This window comes from Apodemus sylvaticus, chromosome 18 (assembly GCF_947179515.1).
Source record: "Apodemus sylvaticus chromosome 18, mApoSyl1.1, whole genome shotgun sequence".
Taxonomy (NCBI): Eukaryota; Metazoa; Chordata; class Mammalia; order Rodentia; family Muridae; genus Apodemus; species Apodemus sylvaticus.
The window spans coordinates 33,605,937-33,629,354 of NC_067489.1; the positions used below are offsets into that span (position 1 = coordinate 33,605,937).

The 23,418-nt window shown below is 42.6% G+C and overlaps 1 protein-coding gene across 2 annotated transcripts in view; it reads right to left on the reverse strand.

Annotated features, from left to right (window-relative positions):
* Window positions 1-2,440: 2,440 nt before the first annotated feature.
* The window catches only part of Lonrf1 (LON peptidase N-terminal domain and ring finger 1), a 32,531-nt gene continuing 11,553 nt past the window's right edge, over window positions 2,441-23,418 (reverse strand). The window contains exons 2-12 of one of the 2 annotated variants that reach the window (XM_052162415.1): window positions 22,451-22,569; window positions 20,247-20,369; window positions 16,502-16,654; window positions 15,782-16,022; window positions 15,570-15,666; window positions 15,318-15,432; window positions 11,723-11,844; window positions 9,171-9,329; window positions 8,909-9,071; window positions 6,004-6,156; window positions 2,441-3,868 (exon numbers count right to left, since the gene is read on the reverse strand). In XM_052162415.1, the coding sequence (XP_052018375.1) occupies window positions 3,710-3,868; window positions 6,004-6,156; window positions 8,909-9,071; window positions 9,171-9,329; window positions 11,723-11,844; window positions 15,318-15,432; window positions 15,570-15,666; window positions 15,782-16,022; window positions 16,502-16,654; window positions 20,247-20,369; window positions 22,451-22,569 (1,604 nt within the window). In that variant the 3' untranslated portion in view covers window positions 2,441-3,709. Of the gene's footprint in view, window positions 3,869-6,003; window positions 6,157-8,908; window positions 9,072-9,170; window positions 9,330-11,722; window positions 11,845-15,317; window positions 15,433-15,569; window positions 15,667-15,778; window positions 16,023-16,501; window positions 16,655-20,246; window positions 20,370-22,450; window positions 22,570-23,418 lie in introns of both variants that reach the window. The other variant, XM_052162414.1, reaches the window with a different exon arrangement.

The following is a 23,418-nucleotide window of genomic DNA, read 5'->3' on the forward strand; positions in this document are numbered from 1 at the left end:
ATGGGTTGCTATGTAAGGTATGGTGATTCTTCTCCAGCCCAACCCTCACAATCGAGGTCTGAGAACTGCTGCTTCTGTCTATAGCATGGCTGGGGGTGGGGAGCAAGCTCAAATTCACACCCAGCTTCCCTATCGGAGTTTGCCAAGATGCTGAGTATAGAGATTCCCTGGAGCTATGTGTGCCTGGCCTATAGCTCTTCACCTCTGCAAAGCCTTGATTTCCTCTGGCCTATGGCCCAAGGTGCTAGATTTCATGTCTATCTCTCAGATATCATCAAAAGCATTTGTCAGTCCTTGAGGTTCTGATTTCATAATGTAATCTTTCCTTTTTATTGTATTTTGAGTTTGTGAAGAAAGCAGCCATTTATCCGTGGCAGCCTTTTGAGCTCCTTTCCTGAACTGGAACTTTGCCTTTCTCACCCCAGAGTCTCAGTAGCAGTAGCCCAGGTTGACCTTGGACTTGTGATCTTAAGGAATGAGGTTACAGATGATTGTCACCATGCGCAGTGTTCAAACATTTACTTCAGCTCTATGGAGCGGTCAGTCTGTGAGCCCTGCTGGAGCGGTTTGGAGAGGCCTTGGTGAGGTATGTGAATGTATCTTAGTTACTCCCTCAAGTCCCAGGGGCAAAGACACAAGGAAAGTCCTTCTTACCTGAAGTGTCTGGCTCAGACTGAGAAGAACTGGACATGCAGACATACGTGTCTATAAACTAGAGAATTGGATAGTTTAGCAAAAATATTGCACTAAAGATGGAACTTCAGCACCTAAAGTGACAAGGTAAACCATCTGATTTTTTGCTTTAGTTTTTGAAAAGATATATGAAATTTACAATAAGAAAAAAAACCCTCAGACTTACTATATCTACAGAGAGAAAATCTGCCATAGGAATATTTACCATATACTCGGAATAAATCATAAAGAAGGCTCGCACACTTCCTTCAGTGGTGGGAATACAAGTGTGCATAGACAGAACCCATTTGCCATCTATCTGTGTATATAGCACACATGTACGCTAAATTAAATATGCGTATTCAACACCCGGGACTATTTTCACCATAAATCATAAAGAAGGCTCGAACACTTCCTTCAGTGGTGGGAATACAAGTGTGCATAGACAGAACCCATTTACAGTCTATCTGTGTATATAGCACACATGTACGCTAAATTAAATATGTGTATTTAATACCCGGGACTTTTTACCATGTTCTCTCTTGAGAATTATATAGGTAAATCATTTACATACATTCCTTATTTTAACAGGCACTTAGTGTTTTTAATTATGAGAAAGTTAGTTTCTACTTCAAAACTACTGATAAAGTACCAGTAATGATAAAAGTACTATTACTAAGGTACCACTGGGGAAGTTTTTGTCCACTCAGTGGCCACTTTCTTTATGAACATCTTTGTTAATGGCACTGGGGAACAAAGCCAGGGCCTTGCTTGCACATGTTGATTGCTAATCAAAGGCTAAATCACCCAGACTGGCCTTGGACTCACTTTGTAACGCACACTGGCCTAAACTCAGAATCCTCCTGCTTTAGCCTCCAGAGTGGGTGGGTTACAGAACCACATCACTAGGCACTGTGGACAGTTCTCTTCTAGCTAATGTGGCACTGAGTAGGATCTTCTAGGTCTTTTCTACAGTTTCAGCCAATCCTGAAGGTCTCATTGACTGGCATGGAGGTGTGTGTGCCTCTGAGTTCAGCAGTTGGAGACCCAGGCAGGAGAGTGGTAGTTATGAGGTCAGCCTGGGCCACACAGGAAAATCTCATCTGCAAACAAACCCAGAACAGTATTCTCAGCCAAGGAACTGGGGACAGAAATGGCCAGGTGTGTTCAGCCAAGAGCTGTCCTGATAAAGGAGAATCAACACACTTTTTTTTTTTCTGTAGGACACACCTGTAATATTTTAAATTCACTAGTGACAACAAACGCATTTTTAGGGTATTTAAAAAAGAAGAATATCTTTATCCTAAAGGGATATTGGCTTAAATTTTTAAGATTAAAAAAAACAATGCTTTATAGACTCTAAAGTTTAGAGAACAGTTGCTGGACCTGACGCCTGGATGTGTGTGCTGGACCACAGCCTTTGTTTATAAGATGTTTTAAAACCACACCTTGCTGGGTGTGATGGTGTGGCACATCTTTAATCCCGCACTCAGGAGGTGGAGGCAGTAGGATATCTGTGAGTTCAAGGAGACTGTGGTTTACATAGTGAGCTCCAGGACAGGCAGAGCTTTGTAGAGAGACCCTATACACTCAGACACACACTCCATAGGCCCCACCTCCAACTGCCCCTCCCCTCCAAATCTACAACTTAAGCCTCAGGTCATAAAACCAGCAACCAAACACGTGTTCTACACTATATATAGATCGGTCCCTGTACTGACCTTTTTTTTTTTGACATCGCTTTACAATTTAAAGGGGGAAAAAAGTATTATGAATTTAGCTTTTATTCAAAATTAAATAAGCAAAAGCAAATATCTTAAGAAACTTGTACAAATTACTTACATAAAAGAAAGTTAATAGAGACAGTCACAAATCTGCAACAAATAATTATAAAAGGGCCGGGCCGCGTGGAAATACCCGTGTCATAGCACGGTGCTCTAACTGTGGTATGAATAAGGCATAACTAACATTTGCACCAAGACCAGAGTCAAAACAAAACAAACCTTACAAGCTGAGTCCTACATTAAGCTTTTCCTCCTCCTCCCCCAGATCCTCAACTGATTTATACACTACAGAATTCCTTAAATACAAGTTATCGTGTCAAATTCTAAATGACATAGACGGGCAGTTAATGTGAAAAGCCCCCTAAAATGTACAAGCTAACTGGCTGAATCGAGTTCTCCCTCTACCTTTATGTACATTTTAATGTAAACCATATTTTCACAGTTTTAAGTGTTTTATGAGTGGATGCACAGTACCATGTCAGGTTCGCAGTTGTTCCTGGAGACTGGCTCTAGATTCTGCACCCCTGCCTGCTGGCCACCGGGATGCTCGTATTTACATAAATAATTAACTGTGTCATAGTCGATGGCCAAGACAGTTCAGCAAGAGCAGGATTTCCAACAAAAAAATGATACTCTATACCATAGTTTACATACTTGTGCAAATAGAAGCATCAGGACAAATAAATCTGAGGCAAATTCAATCTGCAAAAACTCCTGTGACTACTGTTGTAAACTTGGGCAAAAGAGGACCTTCAGCAAGTTCGCTCTCTATGGCTTTTTTTTTTTTTTGTCTTTTAAAATTTAAAGCCAGAGAAAAAGCACACACACGTACACACTCACACAATACACTCGCACACACAGGCACACACACACATGTACACGCACGCACGCACGCACGCGCACACACACGCAAAAGTCATACATCCACGGAGTTCTTTGTTCATTCAGAGTACGGTACATACATAGTGCAACTTCATCACAATGTCGAGGTTTAACACACATTCAGTGCGTGTTTTCTGTGCAAGTTCTTAGTGGTCTAGGACCTAGTTGAAGGTATTCATCTGAAGATCCACGAGATTCAGGAGGTCGAAGAAAAGAAAAGTTTCCTTAATGTCTTAAACCAGCACTGGGTGTGCAAAAGGCAGCGGGCAATCCGGCTGTCAACGGAGCCGGATCAGGGCGACGTTAAAGTAAGGTCCAGCCGCATCTTAGCCTCTGGGCTGAGAGCGAGCTGAGGGAGAGCCAAGCAGTCGTTACTTAGACTGGTCTCTAGAAAAGTAAGTCAGAATATGCTGTATCTTTGTCAACCGTTCCTCCAAAGACTTCATGGACAGTACGGAGAGCTGATACCGCGGGTCTACAGGAAGGACAGCCAGCAGCCACCAACACCATGCAGGTCCATTGGGTGTTGCCTAGAACCAACCAGCAGTTTAGACTGTTAATGTAACAGTACAACTACAAAACAAAACCCAACCTTCTTGGTCTATGTGCCAGGTACTATGTAAGTCTCTTAATAATATAACAGGCAGGCGACTGCGATGCCCACAGTCAGTGAGAGGCTGAAGCCGGGACCTGTGACAAGACCAGCCATGGTCTCTCAGCTCCCCTGTTAGAGGCAGGATTTTAACCTGGCCCTGACTCCAGTCAGCTCTTTGTCAATGCCCAGTCAGGCTCTCGGCCTCGGGCTGCTGACATATGTTTTACCTGCCTTCAGCTAGCCTCTAACAGCACTCGCCAGTTGTAAAGGTCAAAATGTCTCCAGATAGTGCCAAATGCCTCGTGGGGCCAGACCTGGTTATTTAAAGCACTACAGAAAGTTAATTGTTGATACTTGACATTTTTATTCAAAAACTGGAATCCTAAGAAAGAAAAAAAATGGCATTTAGTTGAAAAAAAATTAACGTTGCAAGGGTGAGGGAAGATCAACTTCCTGTCAAGGAAGCGCCTGTATGTTGCAAGGGCTGATACACAGCCACAAAGACAGCGATAAGTGAGCACAGGGGATTCGAAAGCTTTCCTCACTGCTCCCTGCACTGGGGCTCAGGAGCCACGACAGAGCCTACGCGATGGCCCCACTGTCCCCTGCTCTGACCTCTGCACCAGGTCCACTTCCTTCTGCATTCTAGAGATAACGTTTCCCAGAATCCTATCCTCCACGTGTCTCCAGGTTAGACTCAATCAGGCCAATGACATTCTTACCAGATGCAGAAATTGATAAAGAGGTCATTATTTTCTAGAAACTTTCAAAGTGTGTGTGTTGGGGGTGGCAGCTTCCAGAGGATTCTAGAGACCCACCCATTTCACTGCCTCTGACTGATGGGCAGACAGGCGCTCCCTGGGGTCCTAAGAACCGTAGCATGTTCTCCACATGTCCCAGTGAGGCACAGTGCTCTGCTGCTCCGGATGAACTGAGGAGGGAGCTTGTGGCCTCTGGTGCAGTTGGCGCTGACCTTCGCTCCTCCCTCTTTACAAACCCTCTCATTCCTGGATCTCACACAGTGGCTGCTTTGTTTCCCTGGCTCCCAGTGTGGCCTGGCCAGATACCAGGGGCAGCTACTGAGAGAGGAGAAAGGAGAGGACCATGGGGAAATACCGCCCAGACCTTTACGAAAGTTACATTCTGGAGGTTTCAAATGTGTTATTCCACTTTGTATATTAAAAGCATTCTTCTATAATGTTTAACCAGATTCAGGTGTCCAGGATAAATATGCCACAATGGGTACTACAGGCACAGCAATGGTCCGGTCCTCAGTTTGGAAATGGTCCTGATGCTGACTTAAGAGACTCACTGGGGTTGGAGAGACCCCAACCTCTGAAGGATAGAGAGAGAGATCACACTTGGATCTATTATCTCTCCACCTTAACATATTTATAGCTATTCCACTACAAAATCAATCATCTTTTAACCAGAAATACTTTATTCAATTCAAAATGTGCTGCTTAATATTGGTTGTCTCATGAGCCTATGGTTGGATTCCCCAGGGTAAGGGACCTCCTAATGGGTTTTTCAGTTGCTACTGCGAAGCTCGGTACACGGAAAGAATCTAAGTCACATTACTAATTAGGTTCAGTTTTGATGTAAACCCTAGTACTTGAGCAGGACCCCAAGAATGATAGTTTTATGGTAATGGAAGTGTTACAAGCAACTAGACAAAAGTGGATTCAAACGGTGAACAGTAGATAGGAGATAAAAGGGGAGAAGCAGACATCGGAGAGAATGGAAAAAAAATCACACATCTCTCAACTGTCAAAGGCACATCTGAAGGCTTGGAGTACAGTGGCTTCAGAGTCACAGGTTAATGTAGGCTAGCATCCATTTTAAATCTTACAACCCTCAAGACATCCTGAGACAACCCCCCCCCCCTTCTGTGGCACTCTTCCCCACAGGCATCCTTGCTTGGGCTACATTGTAGCAGATACCAGCGCTCTAGAGGATAGAGCCATGAGGCTAAAAATGTCATCAAAGGCAATAAAAGGAGAGGAGGTGGAAAGCTATTCATCTGGTTTAGGAGAAAGGGAGACTGTCAGCCGCAGCAGACTGTCCTACCTGGAGGTTCTCTTCTCTCTCAGGCATTGATCCGAAGTGTTGAAGGATTTGGCTTCGAAATCTGTCTCTTAAATTCTGAAACCAGCTGCAGGCTTGCGAGTACACCAGGTCATGAAGCTCTCTCAGACTCCTTATTTCATCTCCATTCTCAATCTAGGAAGAACAGTCAGTCAGATCCCGGTGACTTCCCAGCCCTTAGCCTGGGCCCCACGGAGCACACAAACACCGGCAAGTCTGGACTGTCCACATCCGTGCGAGGTTATCAGAGTGTGACTCTCGGGCAGTAGCAGGCTATGTTTCTGCCTTACAGAGTGCTGACAGGACTCACTGGGAGGGGCAGTGCCTGGTCCCCACCCGGAGCAGGCAGCAACCAGACAGACAGCCCAGGAAGGAGGAAGTATGGTGGACAATGAGCTCTGGTTCAAAGGTCCACACAAGTTTGGAATAGAACAGTTGCTACAGTGAAAAGAAAATTGGGCCACTCGGGTAACAAACCACATGACAGAAAGTAGGAACAGGAGGGTAGCCACAAACACAGCCCTCACAGGGAGAACTGGGTCAAAACACAAAACACAAAAAACAAAATACTTGCTAAAAAACGGGCATGTTAAAAGGTAGAGAATAAAATCTATAATTTCAACTTTTGTCATAAGAGTCCATTAACTCCTCCATGCACCCTCTAGACCACCAAATGGCAAATGTGAAATGAAAGACATGTCCTAGCCACAAGAAAACCAGGAGAACACAGGTGGAAGGTCAAGGCGGACCATGTTCCTGGCCCACTGGCTATGGGAAGATTTTGAAAAGACACAAGATACAAGACACAAAAGGCCACTGCACAGTCTTACTTCTGAAAAAAGTAAAATGAAAATTGAAACTATGCATTACAATCAGTTTTAATTTGCATAAAGTGATATATTCACAAGCTGTGCTTAAAAATAGTTGAAATGGCAAAGAGCTGCACCTCCGAGAGATCAACAAAAGCGGCCAGGAAACAACCGGAAATTTCAATAGCAAGCTTTTTTTTTAAGGTTTAGAACGTTGGCCACAACGATTTAAATAGAGCTTAACATTTCAGTAGACATCACAGAAAATAGAATTACTACCACAAGAAGAAAGGGTAAATAATAAAACTGAGGTCTTCCAGACCCGAGCGGACAACAGCGAAAGCAAAAAGCTAAAACGTATGAAATGGGAAAAAGAGGAATCTAAGACGTGACCCCAGGCTCCCAAACGTGATGCCAGTTTCTAAACACTTCCAATAGCGCTACTCTACTGGACGTGTGGTTTGGCTGCCCACCCAAAGTACTTTGCCATCAAATGTGATCTATCCTTCTACAAGTTTACCTAAAATTAAAATAGGCCTCAGGGTTTTTTTTTTTTTTTTTTTTTTTTTTTTTTTTTTTTTTTTTACAAAGCATATCATCTTTAGGAACCACACACAAGACAAAGACTACATCAACTAAAATTTTCATTTCAACTCATAAAATATCCTGTCCTGGGCTGGAGAGATGGCTCAGAGGTTAAGAGCACTGACTGCTCTTCCAGAGGTCCTGAGTTCAATTCCCACAAGAAACCACGTGGTGGCTCACAACCATCTGTAATAGGATCCAACGCTCTCTTCTGGTGTGTGTGAGGACAGCGTACTGATGTACATTAAATAAATAAATAAATCTTTAAAAAAAATAAAAATAAAAATAAAATTAAAAAAATATATCCTGCCATAATAGAGCAAAGTCCCCCCCATGACATCTTTTTGTTTGTTTGTTTGTTTGTTTGTTTGCTCAGGCTCTCTATATAGTTCCAACCATCCTGGAATTCTCTATGTAGACCAGATTGGCCTCAAACTCAGAGATCTGCCTGCCTCTGCCTTCCGCCACATGACAGCTTTTTTTTTTTTTTTAAAGAGAGAACAGGCACCATCAGGTCAATCACATTTATCAGCAGAGAGGCAGCGTGGGGCGGGAAGTTCACAGGATGTGGAGTCAGCCATCCTTCGATCGTTTCTGTTGCACAGCAGATTCCCAGTTCCTCTCTGCACCTGCTAACTGTCTCAGATTTGTGAAGACTCTATGAACCCTGTGAAGATGCCCAGTAGCCAAGAAATGCTGATTGAAATAAAGGGCTGGAAGAGACCAGTCAACAGTGCCAAGGTAAGGCCTGTGTTTTGTCCTGCCTTTCCTGTAGAAATTACTTTCAATTTGATACTTAAAACAGCAGCCACTTTCTGGCACTTTAATTCCAGTTGGTAAATTAGATCCTAAAAATATCAAGAGGCCGATCACATCTATGAAAGATGCCAGTCACCATAACGCCCATAGGAAAGTTATAGCAGTACATATACACTGGCAGTGTCTTATCTGGGATATCCGGCCATTTTAAAACAGCTTCCAGTTATATTTATTTTATAATTAAGTTTGTCTCTGGCACAGGAAAAAAAAAACCCTAATACACAGAGCAACCCTTAAAAGAATTTTGTGTTTACTTTTATATTAAGGTTCAATCTATGAATTATAGCAATTTTAATTATTAGTGAATCAAATAAAATAAGATAGAGATTTACAAACTTAAAACTTTGATGAGCTGGAAGTTTGATCTAGTCAACTGCTACTGTTATGTGATTACCATGACTACTGTATGTACAAACGTAAGTCCAGCCCAGGCACCTGGCTACTTGGGATGCCTGGAATATGAAGAGGTTGTAGCTTCTCCTTCCTATGTGCTCCTGAATGGGTAACCAATTCAAGAACAAGATAAAGTAAGGTGGTTGGGGCTAACCCTCGCAGGCAGCAACGAGGAATGACAGAAGAGCTGACTTCTGTGTCTAGAAACATCACCTACATGTTGGAACCAAACCCTAGGACACAGTGGCCCAGAATGTACCGGGAAAGGACATTGCCCATACCTTAACGTCTTCCAGATACTCAATGTCTGCAGTGCAGTATCCATCTTTCATTCCTCTTTTTAAAACTCTGAACCGCTTTCCTCCAACCGTGTCAACAACAGACCTTCCATCAGGTAAGAAGTGTACATTTCGAATTTGTAACATACAACCATAATCTGCAAAACTAAGAGAAAAACACTGCTTAAGCGCCAATGTGCAAAGCCTCATCCAGACACAAGAAGCACCGGCGTAACCCAGATGCCAAAGTTCACGAGGAGCCCACCTGTTCTGCGTATCACTAACACACATCCCAAACTGCTTGGTTCCGGTCTGGATACTTCTCCGGATCATGAGCCTGTATCTGGGCTCGAACACATGGAGAGGGCAAGGCACAGTGGGGTAGGCCATAGTGCAAACGAATATTGGGACATTCTTGGTCAAGCTGAAAGAGAAGACATTTCATTGTTATGAACCAACTCAGATAGTAAAACCACAGCAGGTTTACCAGAGCAAAAAACTGAAGTCTTATTACAGAAAAAAAAAAAGACGTATAAACAACAATAGTAACAACAACAAAATCTGCTTTAAATGTGTGCTCTTGGTTCCTGACTAGAGCAGGAATAAGAACCCCTTCATCAAGTTCACACCACTGAGTCCCTAAAACTAGATATGATTATGATTCTCATATTTATAACCTGGAATACTAAAATAGTAGGCACCATACAGAGAGCTATTTTTATAAATTCAAAAGGAAATGTATCATAACATTTTACATTGAGAACTTGTTTAAAAATACTTACAATGCAGGACAGAGTTATAGCTTTTATTCATAAGACATTAAGAAAAAAAATTGGCTCTCAAAATGGACAAAAACTCTTAACCCTGATATTTTCAAAAGATCAACAAAGAGAATTCAACAAAATAACATTCTTGTTGGGTAACTAAGGTGACAGAAACCTTTGTTCAGCCAGATTGTGAACGGTAAGAGGGGCCAAGACAATGCCCAGGTAGCAAGGATGAGAAAGCCTAGCCCTGTGGGGGCAGCTGAGGAAAACAATGCATACATACACAGGCACTTGACTCCACCACAGAAACACCACGGGTTCTTTGACAGAAAGCATCCTTAGGACCAAGAGTTTTCCTTTTAGAAACAAGCCTACAGATGCAGAAATGGATGTTCACAGCGGCACTGGGGGGGGAGGGGGGATGGCTGGAGATCAGCGGTGAAGAGAGGAGAGGGGTGGAGAAAAGCAGGCAGCGGCTGAAATCCAGCGCCAGGCTGCCAGCCGCGAGGCCCAGGGCGGCACTCACTCACAGGGAGCAGGCCGACAGGGCGTAATGCAGCCAGGATGGTCCGTGTACCTCGGTAAGGCACGGACCAGGGTTCTAGCTTTGCTTCTGTTCCCTGTTTATGTTCCTGCTACATGACCACTAGTGATCTAAGGGCCTGCGGTGCTTAGCACAAAAGTGCAGTTAAAACACAGCCCAGCTACAAGCATGGCTGCCCGGGACTGCTCCACACCACTAGCTCCCTCTGCTCGCAGCCTCGGCTCCTCCTGTACGGGCTGGTTTCACCGCCACGCTAATGTCACGGAGTGACACTGAATCTCTAGTCTAGCCTTCTCCCTGAGTATCCAAAAGAGACAGGGGCCTCACCTCACAAAAGTACACAATAAAACATCAGTTTCTTGGGAGGAAAAATCACTACAGGCCCTGAAGAGGAAACTTCGAAACCTTGTCCTGAAGGCCACTGGACTGTGAAGACTCCCCACGGGCACACATGGGGAGATTCTAGTTCACACACAATTCATTCTTGTTTTAGAAGCGAAAGATCCAACGTATGGTAGAAGCAAACCGTTGCTAAAGAATAACAGCACATAAAATTAACAGAGCTCTTCAGTGTGCTAGCTGAGAGGAGTAAAGGAAATGCCAAGGAAATAAAAACCCCTCACGGAAATTCAGAGATATCCAAGTGACGGATCAAAAGGTCAAAAATGTTTAAGGAGAGGGGGAAGAAAGGACAAGGAAGGGAGACCCTACAGCAGGCAGACTGGGCAGACACACCCAGCTCCGACCTGTCCCCAGCAGTGGGGACAGCTGCTTACACCCCAAAGTTGCCTCTGGGTGTTTCCTGTCCTGCTAATGTGGATGGTCTCCCACTGGTATCACTACCGACACCTACGGCATTCCTTCATATTTCAATCCTACCCCATTCTGAGTCTCTCGCACAGCCAGTCTCCACGTGTGGGGTGCGACCCCTTTGGGTGTTAGACCACCATTTCACAGGGGTCGCCTAAGATCATCTGAAAACACAGACATTTACACTATGATTCCCAACAGTAGCAAACTACAGCTCTGAAGTAGGAACAAAATAACGTTATGCTTGTGTGGGTGTGTGTGTGGGGGGGGATGTGCGTGGATGGTCACCACAACATTAGAAGTGTATTAAAGGGTTGCAGCTTTAGGAAGGCTGAGAACCAGCGCTCTTGTCGGTTAAGATCCCTGCTAATGTAAGCTTTTTCCTGTTCCAGGATGTGGGAGACCTGGGTTTCCATCCACGTTACCTACTTCACCCATTCCTCCGCCTGTTGTCTGAGCAGGAACTCCCTTTGTCTCCTCTAACACTGCTTCAGTCCAAAGAGCTGCACCAAGGCCTCCCCAAGCACACCTGGACTTCAGGTTCACCATCCTGTCGGCGTACGGCAGGGAACCCGATCGATACTTGGCTTCGAAGAAATGCCTCTGTGCTCTACTGAGTGACAGGACCCAGCTCACTCTGGGGTGGCTCTCTGGCCGTCTTCATAGTCTCGGTTAATGGACTGAGAAGAGACTTACTGTGAGAGCTCAGCCGTTTCCTCATCATAGAGTTTCTTCCTCTCCGACAGCTCCTCCGGCAGATACTTCACTATTAACTCCTCTAACAGCTGGGTGACGCAGTATCTCCTGTCTGCTAGATACTGAAAGACACAGTTATTGCACATTCCAGTAGATGCCTTCCTCCGGTAGAAAGCCGGCCAAGATTAACTGAGAGGTCAAAGTCTTTGTGACAGACTGGCACTCTCGATTCTAACTGCATTTAATGCATGAGGGGAACCCTGCAGTTCACGTAGCTACACCAAAAATCTGCCTGCTCCAGTGTGAGACTGGAGATGCAGCTGGAAGCAAGGCCCTTGCAGAAAGTGCCCTGCGGTGGAGCACAGATCTTTCACTGGTAGCAGCCAGCCTGGCCCCTGCCGTCTCCCACGACACAAGCAGATTTCGAAGAAGCAGAAAGAAGATACCGATGGGAAAAAAAAATGTACTCGCCTTAATTCAGAAAGTCAAAACAACTGCTGTTTTGTCTATTTTTCAATAGGTCTCTACATAGGTTTTTTTTTTCCTGTTGGGAGGGCTGTAGCTGTTTCTGTGAGATAAGGTCTTACTGTATAGCTCAGGCTGGCCTGGAACTTGAGGTTCTTCTACCTCAGCTCCTCAGGTACTGGAATATAGACATATGCCTCCACTCAGCCTATTTAATTTTTCTTTTAGGTATTTCCTCCAATATTGCCACCAGTCAGACTTGAAAAGCATGCTGCTTTTCCTGAATGATCTAGCCCCCACCTCTATGTCCCTGGTACATTTGTGATCCCTCGACATATTCCGAAAAGTGTCTGTCCACATGTAGCATACATCATCGTTTTGGCTGACAAAAACATCTGCTTATCTCCTGTCTATGCAAGCTCTCGCAGATCAGGATCTGACTGCATGTTTCATCATGTCTTCCTTAATTCCTCTTTTACCTTACATTGTGTATTTTACTGTTTTTACCACAGTATAGGGACATCCACACCATCCCTGCACTGTGCTATACATAAGTCTTCGTAATTAGACTAACAATTGCTTAAGCCAGAGTACACCGACAGACAGAAAACACACATGCATTTGTTAAAAATGTAAATAAATAAAATAGAAAGAACTTGGGAAAAGAGTCACATGGAGACACCATCCGTCAGTCTGTAAAGACAACAGAAATAGCAGTTGTGTCAAGCTGTAATGAAGAACACAATGGGAAAAGGCTACAGAAGTAGTTTTCGACCTTGACTAGGAAAGCCTGTGAAAATACGGATTGCTAAGACCTGGGGGTGATGTGGAGTCTGAGAGTCAGTAGTTCTTGCAAGTTCTTTGATGATACAGAGCTGCTGATCTGTGGACACTCTGGAAGAGGTACTCCTTTTACAATGAAGAGGAGGGTGTGAGTGGACTCTGTCAGACCATATGTATGTAGGCAGCAGGAGTTTATCATGAGGCTAACCGCATCACAGACTTTGTAAGAGCAGTCGTCTGTGTTCTGTTAAATTAATAAAGATTTCTGAAAAAAATGGATGCTCACATAGTTAGAGCTGAAGAACTATTGTCACATGTCACTGGTGGGGGAGGGAGGAGTCTACATCTGTGCAACAGTGGCAGGGGACTAGGGAATCCAACAAGTGGATTTTAGGAATATTATAAAAATATTGCCATCGAACCAGTAATTCAGCTTCTAGGAATTTAGCTAAGGATATTGACAAATAGCTACACTCATTAATTTACAGCGATGCAGCTTTTGTACAAAGGGTCAGCCTAGCTTGTACGCTCTGTTTCGGGGAAAGGCTGCCATCTCTGCAAAGCTCATGTCTGTAAACCAGACTTAATGGGCAAAGGAGAACAGTAAAATGCTGGCAGGAAATACAGAAGCACATCAGTATTATTTTCAAATTATATACTATTAGGTATAAATATAGGTATAATTTGTACTTTATAAACGATTCAACATAAGCTATCATCAACACTGGAAACAGGATATTTTTAAACAGCTAGTCATATATTCAGAGGGAATAATCCAGGTTTTCCTTCAAACTATTAGTATTTTTAAAGATGAAGTATTTCTAAATGAAAGTAATGTACTGAATAGTCAACTTGAAAACAAGAGCAATTATAGCACAGAATAATCTAAACTCTGGGAAAAATAGCATGTTTAATATACTTTATCCCCGAAATGCCAAGTTGTTGTCAGAACTGGTAAACCCTTCAAGAGTAACTCATTTTAGATTTCTTGACTTTGCTAGCATTGTACATAGATGTGTGTGTGTGTGTGTGTGTGTGTGTGTGTGTGTGTGTACATGTGTGTGCTTGTATATGTTTTCAACATACCAGCTTGTTATGTAACATACATATCAAATGCATCAATGCAGTTTTCTGTATAAGCTTTTTTATAGGGATTATATTTATTTCTTAATAAACAAATGGCAGCAGATGTTTCTCTCTACACACAATGCTGTAAATAGTCACAGGGAGTCATGCTCCTGTGGATGCTTCCATTGAAGTTTCACAGTACCCTGAAACTTGATCCTGACAGGGGCCAGGAGACAGCACCGCCACTATCTGTCCCATCCCAGGGCCTAGCGCTGGCCTCTGGCTCTACAAGGAGGACACTGTCTGCTTTCTTCTGTCTTCTGCCAGCACTCCCTAGAGCTATGCTGCCCAGCGGAACAAGCACTGGCTACGGGCCCTCTGTGAGCTTTAGTTAAATATGAAAACTGGTCACTCAGACACTGCAGCCACAACTCAAAGGCTTGATTAGTGACACGTGGCCAGTGGCCGCCAAACCGGATAGGAAAGCTAGACGGTGTATACCACGCAGGAGGTTCTACAGGACAGTCGCTCTGGGCACTAAGGGATCTGGAACAGGCCTCAAGTCCGGGTGAGATGCAGGGCATTGGAGTTCCCCCCAGTGGTGTCATCATTAAAACTGAACCTTCCCCTGAGTGGGCAGCAGGCTGTATTCCTTTTCTTTAAAGTGGCATCTTTAGAGGTTCCTTGTCTCACAATGTTGGCTCAGGGATTTTCTTTCTTTCTTTCTTTCTTTCTTTCTTTCTTTCTTTCTTTCTTTCTTTCTTTCTTTTTTTTTTTTTAAAAAAAACTTACCTTACTACTTTTTTATTTTTATTTTATTTTTTTCCTCTTTTTTACCCTGCAAGTCCTTTGTATACATAGTATGGCTTCCACTTTAGTATCTTTTACGGGATTCCTAAAGAATATGCAAACGAGTGGATCTGTGTGCCTTGTTGTGGGTTTTGTGTTCTGCTGGTTTGTTTTGTCCAATCCTGGATGTGTTTGTTCTGTTGTTCATTATCATATTATACTAATTATATTATGCTATTATCTCTTAAAGCAAAACAAAGGCCAACAAACCAACCACCCAAGCACGGAGGACTTGCTCTTAGGCCTACCTCTGCCCAGCTCCTGGTTCCTCTTTTCCTACACAGCATGGCTAATCAGGAGTGCACTCTCGGGCAGCAAGGATGCAGAGTTCACCTCACTTTGAAAATGAAACCACATTTTCTGTGGCTGAGCACAAGCCAACCATGCTCCCAAACTCACGCCCAATCAACAGATACACGCGTGCATTTACCTCCTTTAAGCTTTCTTTGCAGAGAGGACAATAAGGCGCATGATCTAAACACCGCTCGAGACAATTCTTACAGAATGAGTGTCCACAAGGGGTTGTTACTGGCTCAAAAAACAACCTGAAATCAAACAAAGTACACATTAGCTTTCACACCATGTGCCTTCGAGTTGGAAAAACTTCCTTTAATAATGGACCTTTATCTATGCCACGTATTTACATCAACATAATCCTCTTTATAAAATTTGGCACACTCACCTCATACAGAGAGAACACTCAAAGTCCGAGACATCTATTAGTTCTTCTGGGATGTCGCTGTAAGCTATTGAGAACATACAGTCTTCACCGGGAGATTCTAACCAAGTGAACAGACAAGGTTTTACTCTTGGGGGAAGGAGTTCAAAGGCCATTCTGAATCAGGACTTTACGGGGTGGGGGTGGGGGCAGCCGCGGAAGGAGAGCCTTACCACCTTGCTTTTTGAGCTTATTCCTTCCCTCGTCTTCATTAATAATCACATCCTGTTCTAAGAGAGACAGCTTTCGTTTCAGCAGAGCACCTTTTCCCTGAGCGGACAGTAAAGGCTCTGAGCACACTCGCTTTAATCCGTCCTCCCTGGCAGGCACCGTCGCGGCACTGATGGCTTGCGCTGACTGTGCCCGGTTTAAGCTTCCTTTGACAGGCTCCGGGGAGTCCTCCGCTTGTCCTTCAGTCTGTGGGAGGCAATGAACAAAAGCAATCCTCTCTGTTCAGTGAGCTTTACTCTTCTTGCCAACAAGAAAAATGGAACCGAGATTTCGACCCCTTATGATATGCAGAACTTTTTAACTTTAAAGCCAGGCAAGTAAATGACTTTTTGTGTTTATAGAGCCTTAGGTATCATGCTGACTGCTGTCACAGCACTGTTTAGATGCAGATGCTTTGAGACCGAGAATAAAATATTTATAACTATATACATGTTCTAAGACACTGTAAGTTTGCTGCCTGTTAAGGGACCTAAAATGGTGCTCAGTGGGTATTGACATTACGTGCAGGGCTTTAGTATAAATCAAATGCTGTAGACAAGATCCTGTTACTACATCTATTTACACACTTAAGCAGGTTCTAATGCTCGACCCTGAGAAAGTGGGGGGGGGGTCTTAGCTATAAGCAGGTGGGTGTGAGGAGCAAATGCCATCTTTCCAACCCTTACCTGCTTCAGGCTGAGCTCAGCAGGGGAGTGCGGCTGTTCCATTACCAACGATGGAAAACCAAGGGGTTTGTTCTTGATACACGACAACGAACTCCAGGAAGACTCCTTCAGGCCTTCCTTTACGTTTTCAGGGGACAGTAAGTCACACAGAATCTGTAAGAAACATAAAAATAGAATAGAAGATATATACTATCTGGTGAACAACAATAATATAAGCTTATTAGCTATGCAAATTCTGGAAAGTGTTTATAGTGGACACAATTTTTAATAATCAAGATAGAGTCAATATATTTTTATGTTTTATAAACCAAGATATGCCTCAATAGGGATCATATCACTTCAATAAAAAAAGGGGGGGGAAGGGTAGATTTAAACCTTTGAAAGGAAGGTATAAAGTGGCTTAAGAAAGTACCCAAGGGAATGGCTAGGTTTTTAAGTATAGGAATTATAAAGGGAAGAGGTTTTAAGAGAGGTGGAACTATTTAATCTATTAGTAAGCCAGTCCTATTCTGTCAGGAAGTCAAGGTGCCCATGACAGTGCATTTTTTGAGTTGCAGGTGGAGTACTGTTCTGTGTGTGTGAACCTAAGAACATGGACTAAACACAAAACTCTAAAGGTTCCTGTGTTTACACTGGACTTAGTCTGTCACTGACCAACTACCCATACAGTGGCCTCCATTGCTGAGTACGTGCTCGGCAGCAAACAAAGCTGCCCTGCCAGCCCTGGGCGCTCGAACACAGCTGGCTGCATGATAGAACTTCCTGGGTGCTCAAGCAAGGAATAAATCCCAATCACCTGCATAAACAGGTTTTATTGAGAAAAGCGCCATGTTTCTCTGTGCAGCAGGTGCTTCCTAAACTCTACGTCTGAGGGTTAAGCTTCTACGATGTGCCATCACTCAAACACATAGAAGGTGGTTATCCACAAATCAGTGTCAGGAAATAGACACAGTGTGAGTAGAGTATGTCTTCTGTAGGTGCTCGAGCAGTAATTCACTTGATAGGAAGCTACCTAGGGCCCAGGGATGTAGCTCACTGGTAAAGAGCTCTGCACAGAAAAAAGTACTAAAGTCAGCCCTACTCCAGCCTTTGCAATTCCACACCCAGGTATTTGCAATGAAATGCTTTGAAAACATAGTATAACAGTAGCAGCAGCACCAAACCCTCCAAACACCACCATGAAAATAAAACAAAAGAGGTTTACTAACAAACAGAAAACAAACAAACAAAAACCCATAAACTGGAGGAGGTAGAGGAAGGAAGGAAGGAAGGAAGGAAGGAAGGAAGGAAGGAAGGAAGGAAGGAAGGAAGGAAACTCCCTCCTAAATAGTATCTAAGCAAATGGAGACCCAGAGTACACATTGAATGCTTCCATTCGTATCAAATACTAGAATAAGCAAGGCTCTCCCATGGAGTCAGAAATCTGAATAGCAGTTTCTTGGGGAACATGAGGAGGAGGACTGACTAGAAAGGAAACGCAGAGCTGTTGTAGGGTGACAGAGACTAATGTATAAGGGCATTGTCATACTGCTATGTGCGTTTCTAAAATCTCACTGAACTGTACCTACCCTATATGTGTATTGCTCCACGATTTATAGAAAAATCTTACCAAAGAGGAACATTTAAAGAATTGCTTAGTTCACGTTCACCTGACCTGTAGGCAGAAAACAGCACTGGAAAGATGCCTGCCAGCAGGCAAGATGCAAAGTCCCAAGCTCCTAAGTGTCTGTAGTCTCACCTAGAGGTAATGGTGCAAACATGTGTGGTCAGAGACCACACTATTATTAAGATGGTGCACTAGAAGGTACGTGCACACCTTGCTGTTGGCTGGACTCTTAAGGGAGAAGAGAAAGGAGAAAACTTCTCATAGTTCAGGGCACAGAGGGCTCCCCAAAGCACATGTTAAATCCTTTCCCCAGGTCCAGGGATGCTGGCTCAGTGAGTAATACAGGGCACTCTGCATCACTTACTGACCCAGGTGATCCTTTCAAAAGGCCATCCCTAACATCATAACCGATGTGGCAGGTTCTGAGACACTGAGGTCACACAGCTAGGAATCTACATCAGTGGGTTTTCCCAAAGAACTTTGCAAAGATCCTGTCTTTACAGATGCTTACTCAATAAGGGAGCCCCAAAAGAACTCCTACAGCTGATAAAAAAAAAAAAAAAACCTTCAGCAAATTGGCTGGATACAACATTAACTCAAATCAATAACCCTCCATTATACAAATGATAAACACAGAAAGGAATTAGGGAAACAACTCCCTTCACAATAGCCACAAATAATATAAGATATCTTGGTGTAACTCTAACCAAGCAAGTGAAAGATCTGTATGACAAAAACTTCAAGTCCTTGAAGAAAGAAATTAAGGAAGAAATTAGAAGGAAAGATATTCTATGCTCGTGAACAAGCAAGATTAACATAGTAAAAATGGCCATCTTACCAAAAGCAATCTACAGATTCAGTGCCATCCAGATCAAAATTCTAACACATTTTTTATAGACCTTGAAAGAGAAATTTTCAACTTCATATAGAAAAAAAAACCAGGATAGCCAAACATAATCCTGAACAATAAAAGAACTTCTAGAAGAATCATTATCCCAGACCTCAAGTTGTATTAAAGAACATTAGTGATTAAAAACAAAAGCAAAAACAAAAAAAACCCGGAATGGTATTGGTACAGAAAACAGACAGGTGGATCAATGGAATAGATTCAAAGACCAAGACATAAACCCACATGCCTATGGACACTTGATTTTTGATAAAGATGCCCAAACAATACAGTGGAAAAAAAGAAAGCACCTTCAACAAATATTGTTGTTCTAACTAGATGTCTGTATGTAAAAGAATGCAAATAGATCCATATTTATTACCCTGCACAAAACTCAAGTCCAAGCGGATCCAGGACCTCAACATAAAACAGGACACACTAAATCTCATAGAAGACAAAGTGGGAAATAGCCTTGAACTCATTGGTACAGGGAGAAATTTCCTGAGTGTTACAGTATAACAAAAGCACCTTCAATAGGGACCCTCAGCTTGGTTCTGACTAAACAAAGCACACTCCTTTCCAAAGTGCTTGGGGACAGAAGGGTTTCAAATTTTCCATTTTAATTTTAGAGTGTTTATAGATAGCTATCTTGGGAACAGGATTCAAGAATAAATATAAAATCTGTCTCAGGTATGCCTTGTACCCATAAACTGAAGGTAATTTTATATCATGTTCTCAGTGCTCTTCTGTTTTGTGTTTTGACTACGGCCAGTCAGTCAATGTAAGGTCAGGAATGAATCTTTTCACATGTGGCACGGCATCCCATCCTCAAAATTTCAGAGTTTTGATTTTCAAACTGGGAATGTTCAGATTATATTTGGAACCATTTGTATTAATTAACCAAAATACTACATTGAAATATATATAAATGAAATTCTTTGGTTACGCCAAAGGTGGTGGTAGTGGTGGCACATGTCTTTAATCCCAACACTTAGGAGGCAGAGGCAGGTAGATCTTTGTGAGTTCATGGCCAGCCTGGTCTACGTAGTGAGTTTCAGGACAGCCAGGGCTACACAGAGAAACCCTGTCTGACAAAATCAGAAAACAAAAAAAAATAGAACTCAATATATTAAAGGTAAGAACTTAGTTATCAAATAGCTCCTCAGATAAAATTTCTTCTTATGTCCTTTGCCTTACTTTGCTGAAGCCCCCATGTGTCTCTGCCTTGGACAACGGCGTGAGTAAAGTAGTACCTTTTCCACTTGTAGCTTTGCAGGGGCGAAGTCTTCATCAAGGGCTAAGCACTGGAGGAAGAGCTGTAAGGCGTCGCCTAGGAAGCCGGCGTCCTGGAGTACTTTCCCCTTCCTGAAGTAGACCTTCAACAAAGCACACACCGAACTTCACGCACAGAGCTGTTTACCCAAACCGCCAGGGAAAGAAAGGGCTCTCAAGGCGCTGATTCTGCAGCTGAGCGGCTCTGAGAAGGATCGAGCATGTGAAAAACCTATCTGCTACCCCAGAGTCCAAAGACGTACTCCAAATGGGGAAACTGAGGCTCACAAAATGATCTTTACTTGAGAAATTACTAATTTAAACAGTGTGTGTGTGTGTGCGCGCGCGCGCATGTGCCCAAGAAGGCCAGAAGAGGGTGTCTGGATCTCCAGGAACTGGAGTTAACAGGTGACTAGAAGCCATCCTCTGTGGGTGTTGGAAATTAAACTCACATCCCCTGGAAAAGCAGCAAGTAATCTTATCTGCTAATCTCCCCAAATTGCCAATTTAAAGGTTACTCTTGAAATGACAGTTATTTAAGAGAAACATAAAATAACAAGTATGTTTACTGAATTTAAGATGTTTTAAAAGCATGTATTAAAAGTAATGTAAATAATCTCATCTTAAAATCAGGATGAGTGATATTGGTATTTAAACTCTGAGTGACTTCTTTTAACACATTTTAACAGTGATAAATAATTGCAGTAAATTTTAAATATTTGCCTTGTGACTATTAGTGACAAATAACCTAGGTAAAATTTAAGTCATTATCTTCTAGTTCTTAGCAAATGAAAACTGAGTAGCAATTTTCAAATGTGTCTAATGAATAACCTGTATATGTAAATAATCCAACAACTCCAACTATGGTAGGTTATATATACATTCAGGCTAAAATACAATGCTTACATTATCTATAGAATGTGAGGGGATCAAAGCAATCAATTAACTAGATTCTGTGCTACAAATTATCTGTGGTTATAATTACTGCCCTCAATTCCAATTTACTGTCTCTTACACTCTCTCTTCATATATATGTATACATACATATGTATGTATGTGTGTGTGTATATATATATAATATGTATATATTACATATTCATATGTATATATAATATGTAAAGTACACATATTTATATATATATACATACATATGTATACATATATATAAGCATTGAAATATCTGTGAATAAAATTTCTTGTTTCATCAAAAATTCAAGCTGGGTAGTGACAGTGTATACCTTTAATCCTAACATTCATGAAGCAGAGGCAGGAGGATCTCTTTGAGTTCAAGGCTAGCCTCTAAGTGTCTGTGTGTGTCTGTGTGTGTGTGTGTGTGTGTGTGTGTGTATGTATAAACCACCTAGGCAAGGTCAACTTCTGCACAAACCTACTGTGCTGGAACGCTGCCACCTCTCAGAATCTCCCAGCCTTTAGGGTCTATGCTCTCTCTCTTACCAAACACATTCGATAAGTCCAGTTTTAATCTATCTTCACAATACATGAAGTTGAAATTTTTACATAGAAATTTATGCTATTTTTCTGTGTCATGAATTGTTTGTTCTTTACTTAGAAAACAAAGGTTTGGGTTTTTCCCCCTACAATCAATTTTTTTTCTCACAGCAAAATTTGCTTTTTTTTTTTTTTGCCTCCCTCCTTGGGGAAGGTCACAAGTGTGGGGTGGGGGGTGACCTGGGAGGACTGGGACATGAGTGTGATTGGGATGCATTAGGTGAAATTCTCAAGTATTTAACAAGAATATTACATTGTGGAATAAAAGAAAAAGAAATACTCATCTTACCTAAATTTTCGGGAAGCTACATATTTCTTTCCCAAAATGATTCTCTTTTGTGTGTCTGTGTGCTCATGTGCAGGCAGGTGTGCAGAGACTAGAGGCCAACCTCTGGCCACACTCTTTAGACCCCACCTCAGGAGCTGCAGGGTTCCACCTGGCTCTGTCTTCCCGGGCCTGGGACTGCGAACCTGTCCCAGGACACCTGCCTGTCCTTCTGAGACTTGAACTCGGGCCTTGAAGCTTGTGAGGTGAACATAATATCACTGATTTAGCTCCAAACTATGCATTTCATCAGAAGCCAACCATGAAATGGTTGTTCAGAGCTGTAGCTGTGACTGAAGTTCCTCACAGTGGCAAGGTTAACACTCACACAAAAGCGAACATCCATTTTACCTCGGGCCAGTTGGGAAGCTGAAAGAGAACTGCGTTTAGATCCTCCAGGGCTGCTTTGAACTCCTGCAGGCCGGCGTAGGACTCCGCTCTGTAGATTTTCAGAGTCAGGTCGCTGGGCTCTGAAATAAGAGGTTCACAAGGATACTGTTATTTTAGAAAGATGACTATAATAATTTGCAAAATACTGTCATACTCGCTTAAGAAAAGGCTTGTGAGTCCAAAATTAAAAAAAAAAAGCCAAATGAAAGTTTATAAAATGAGAACAGCATTCGTGCAGCATTCCTCATATGTCAATACTTGAATGGAAATTTTTTCCCAAGATTATTTTAGTGTTGAGAATTATAATAGGAATACTGGTAATATTTTTATGATAATGTTTCTTGTAAGAACTGCTATTTTTTTCAAAAAAAGGACTCTATAAAGATTTTCAAGCCATGTCTTACATGTTTAGAAAACTTGCCTTTTTAAAAACTTTATTTTAATTAAAATAGAATTATATTACTCATCCCTGAAACTTAATATATAAATCATTATTTATAAAAACAAAAACACTTCAGAAAGTTTCACAGTGATATGAAAGTGACCAAGATTCAGTCTTTTCAGTGTACGGAGTCCTGATTCTAAAGACAAAGGACTGGTGTGAGTTAGGTTTAAGCCCTCAGCTCTTTAATTCCTAGCCATAGTGGCGCTTGATACTGAACCACCTAAATACAAACAACTTTACTCCCAGCACTCCGGAGGCAGAGGCAGCCATATCTCTGAGTCTGAGGCCAGCCTGGTCTACAGCGTGAGTTCTAGGACAGCCAGGGGCTAGAGGGAGAATCCTTGTCAGAAGAAAGAGGGCGGAGGGAGGAAGGGAAGGAAGGAGACTGCAGCCAATGGGTGAGTGAGCCACGCTCCAGTGCAAGGCCACACATCTGTGAATCCACCGCACACAAATGGCTTGGTGGATGGGAAGAAAGGGACAC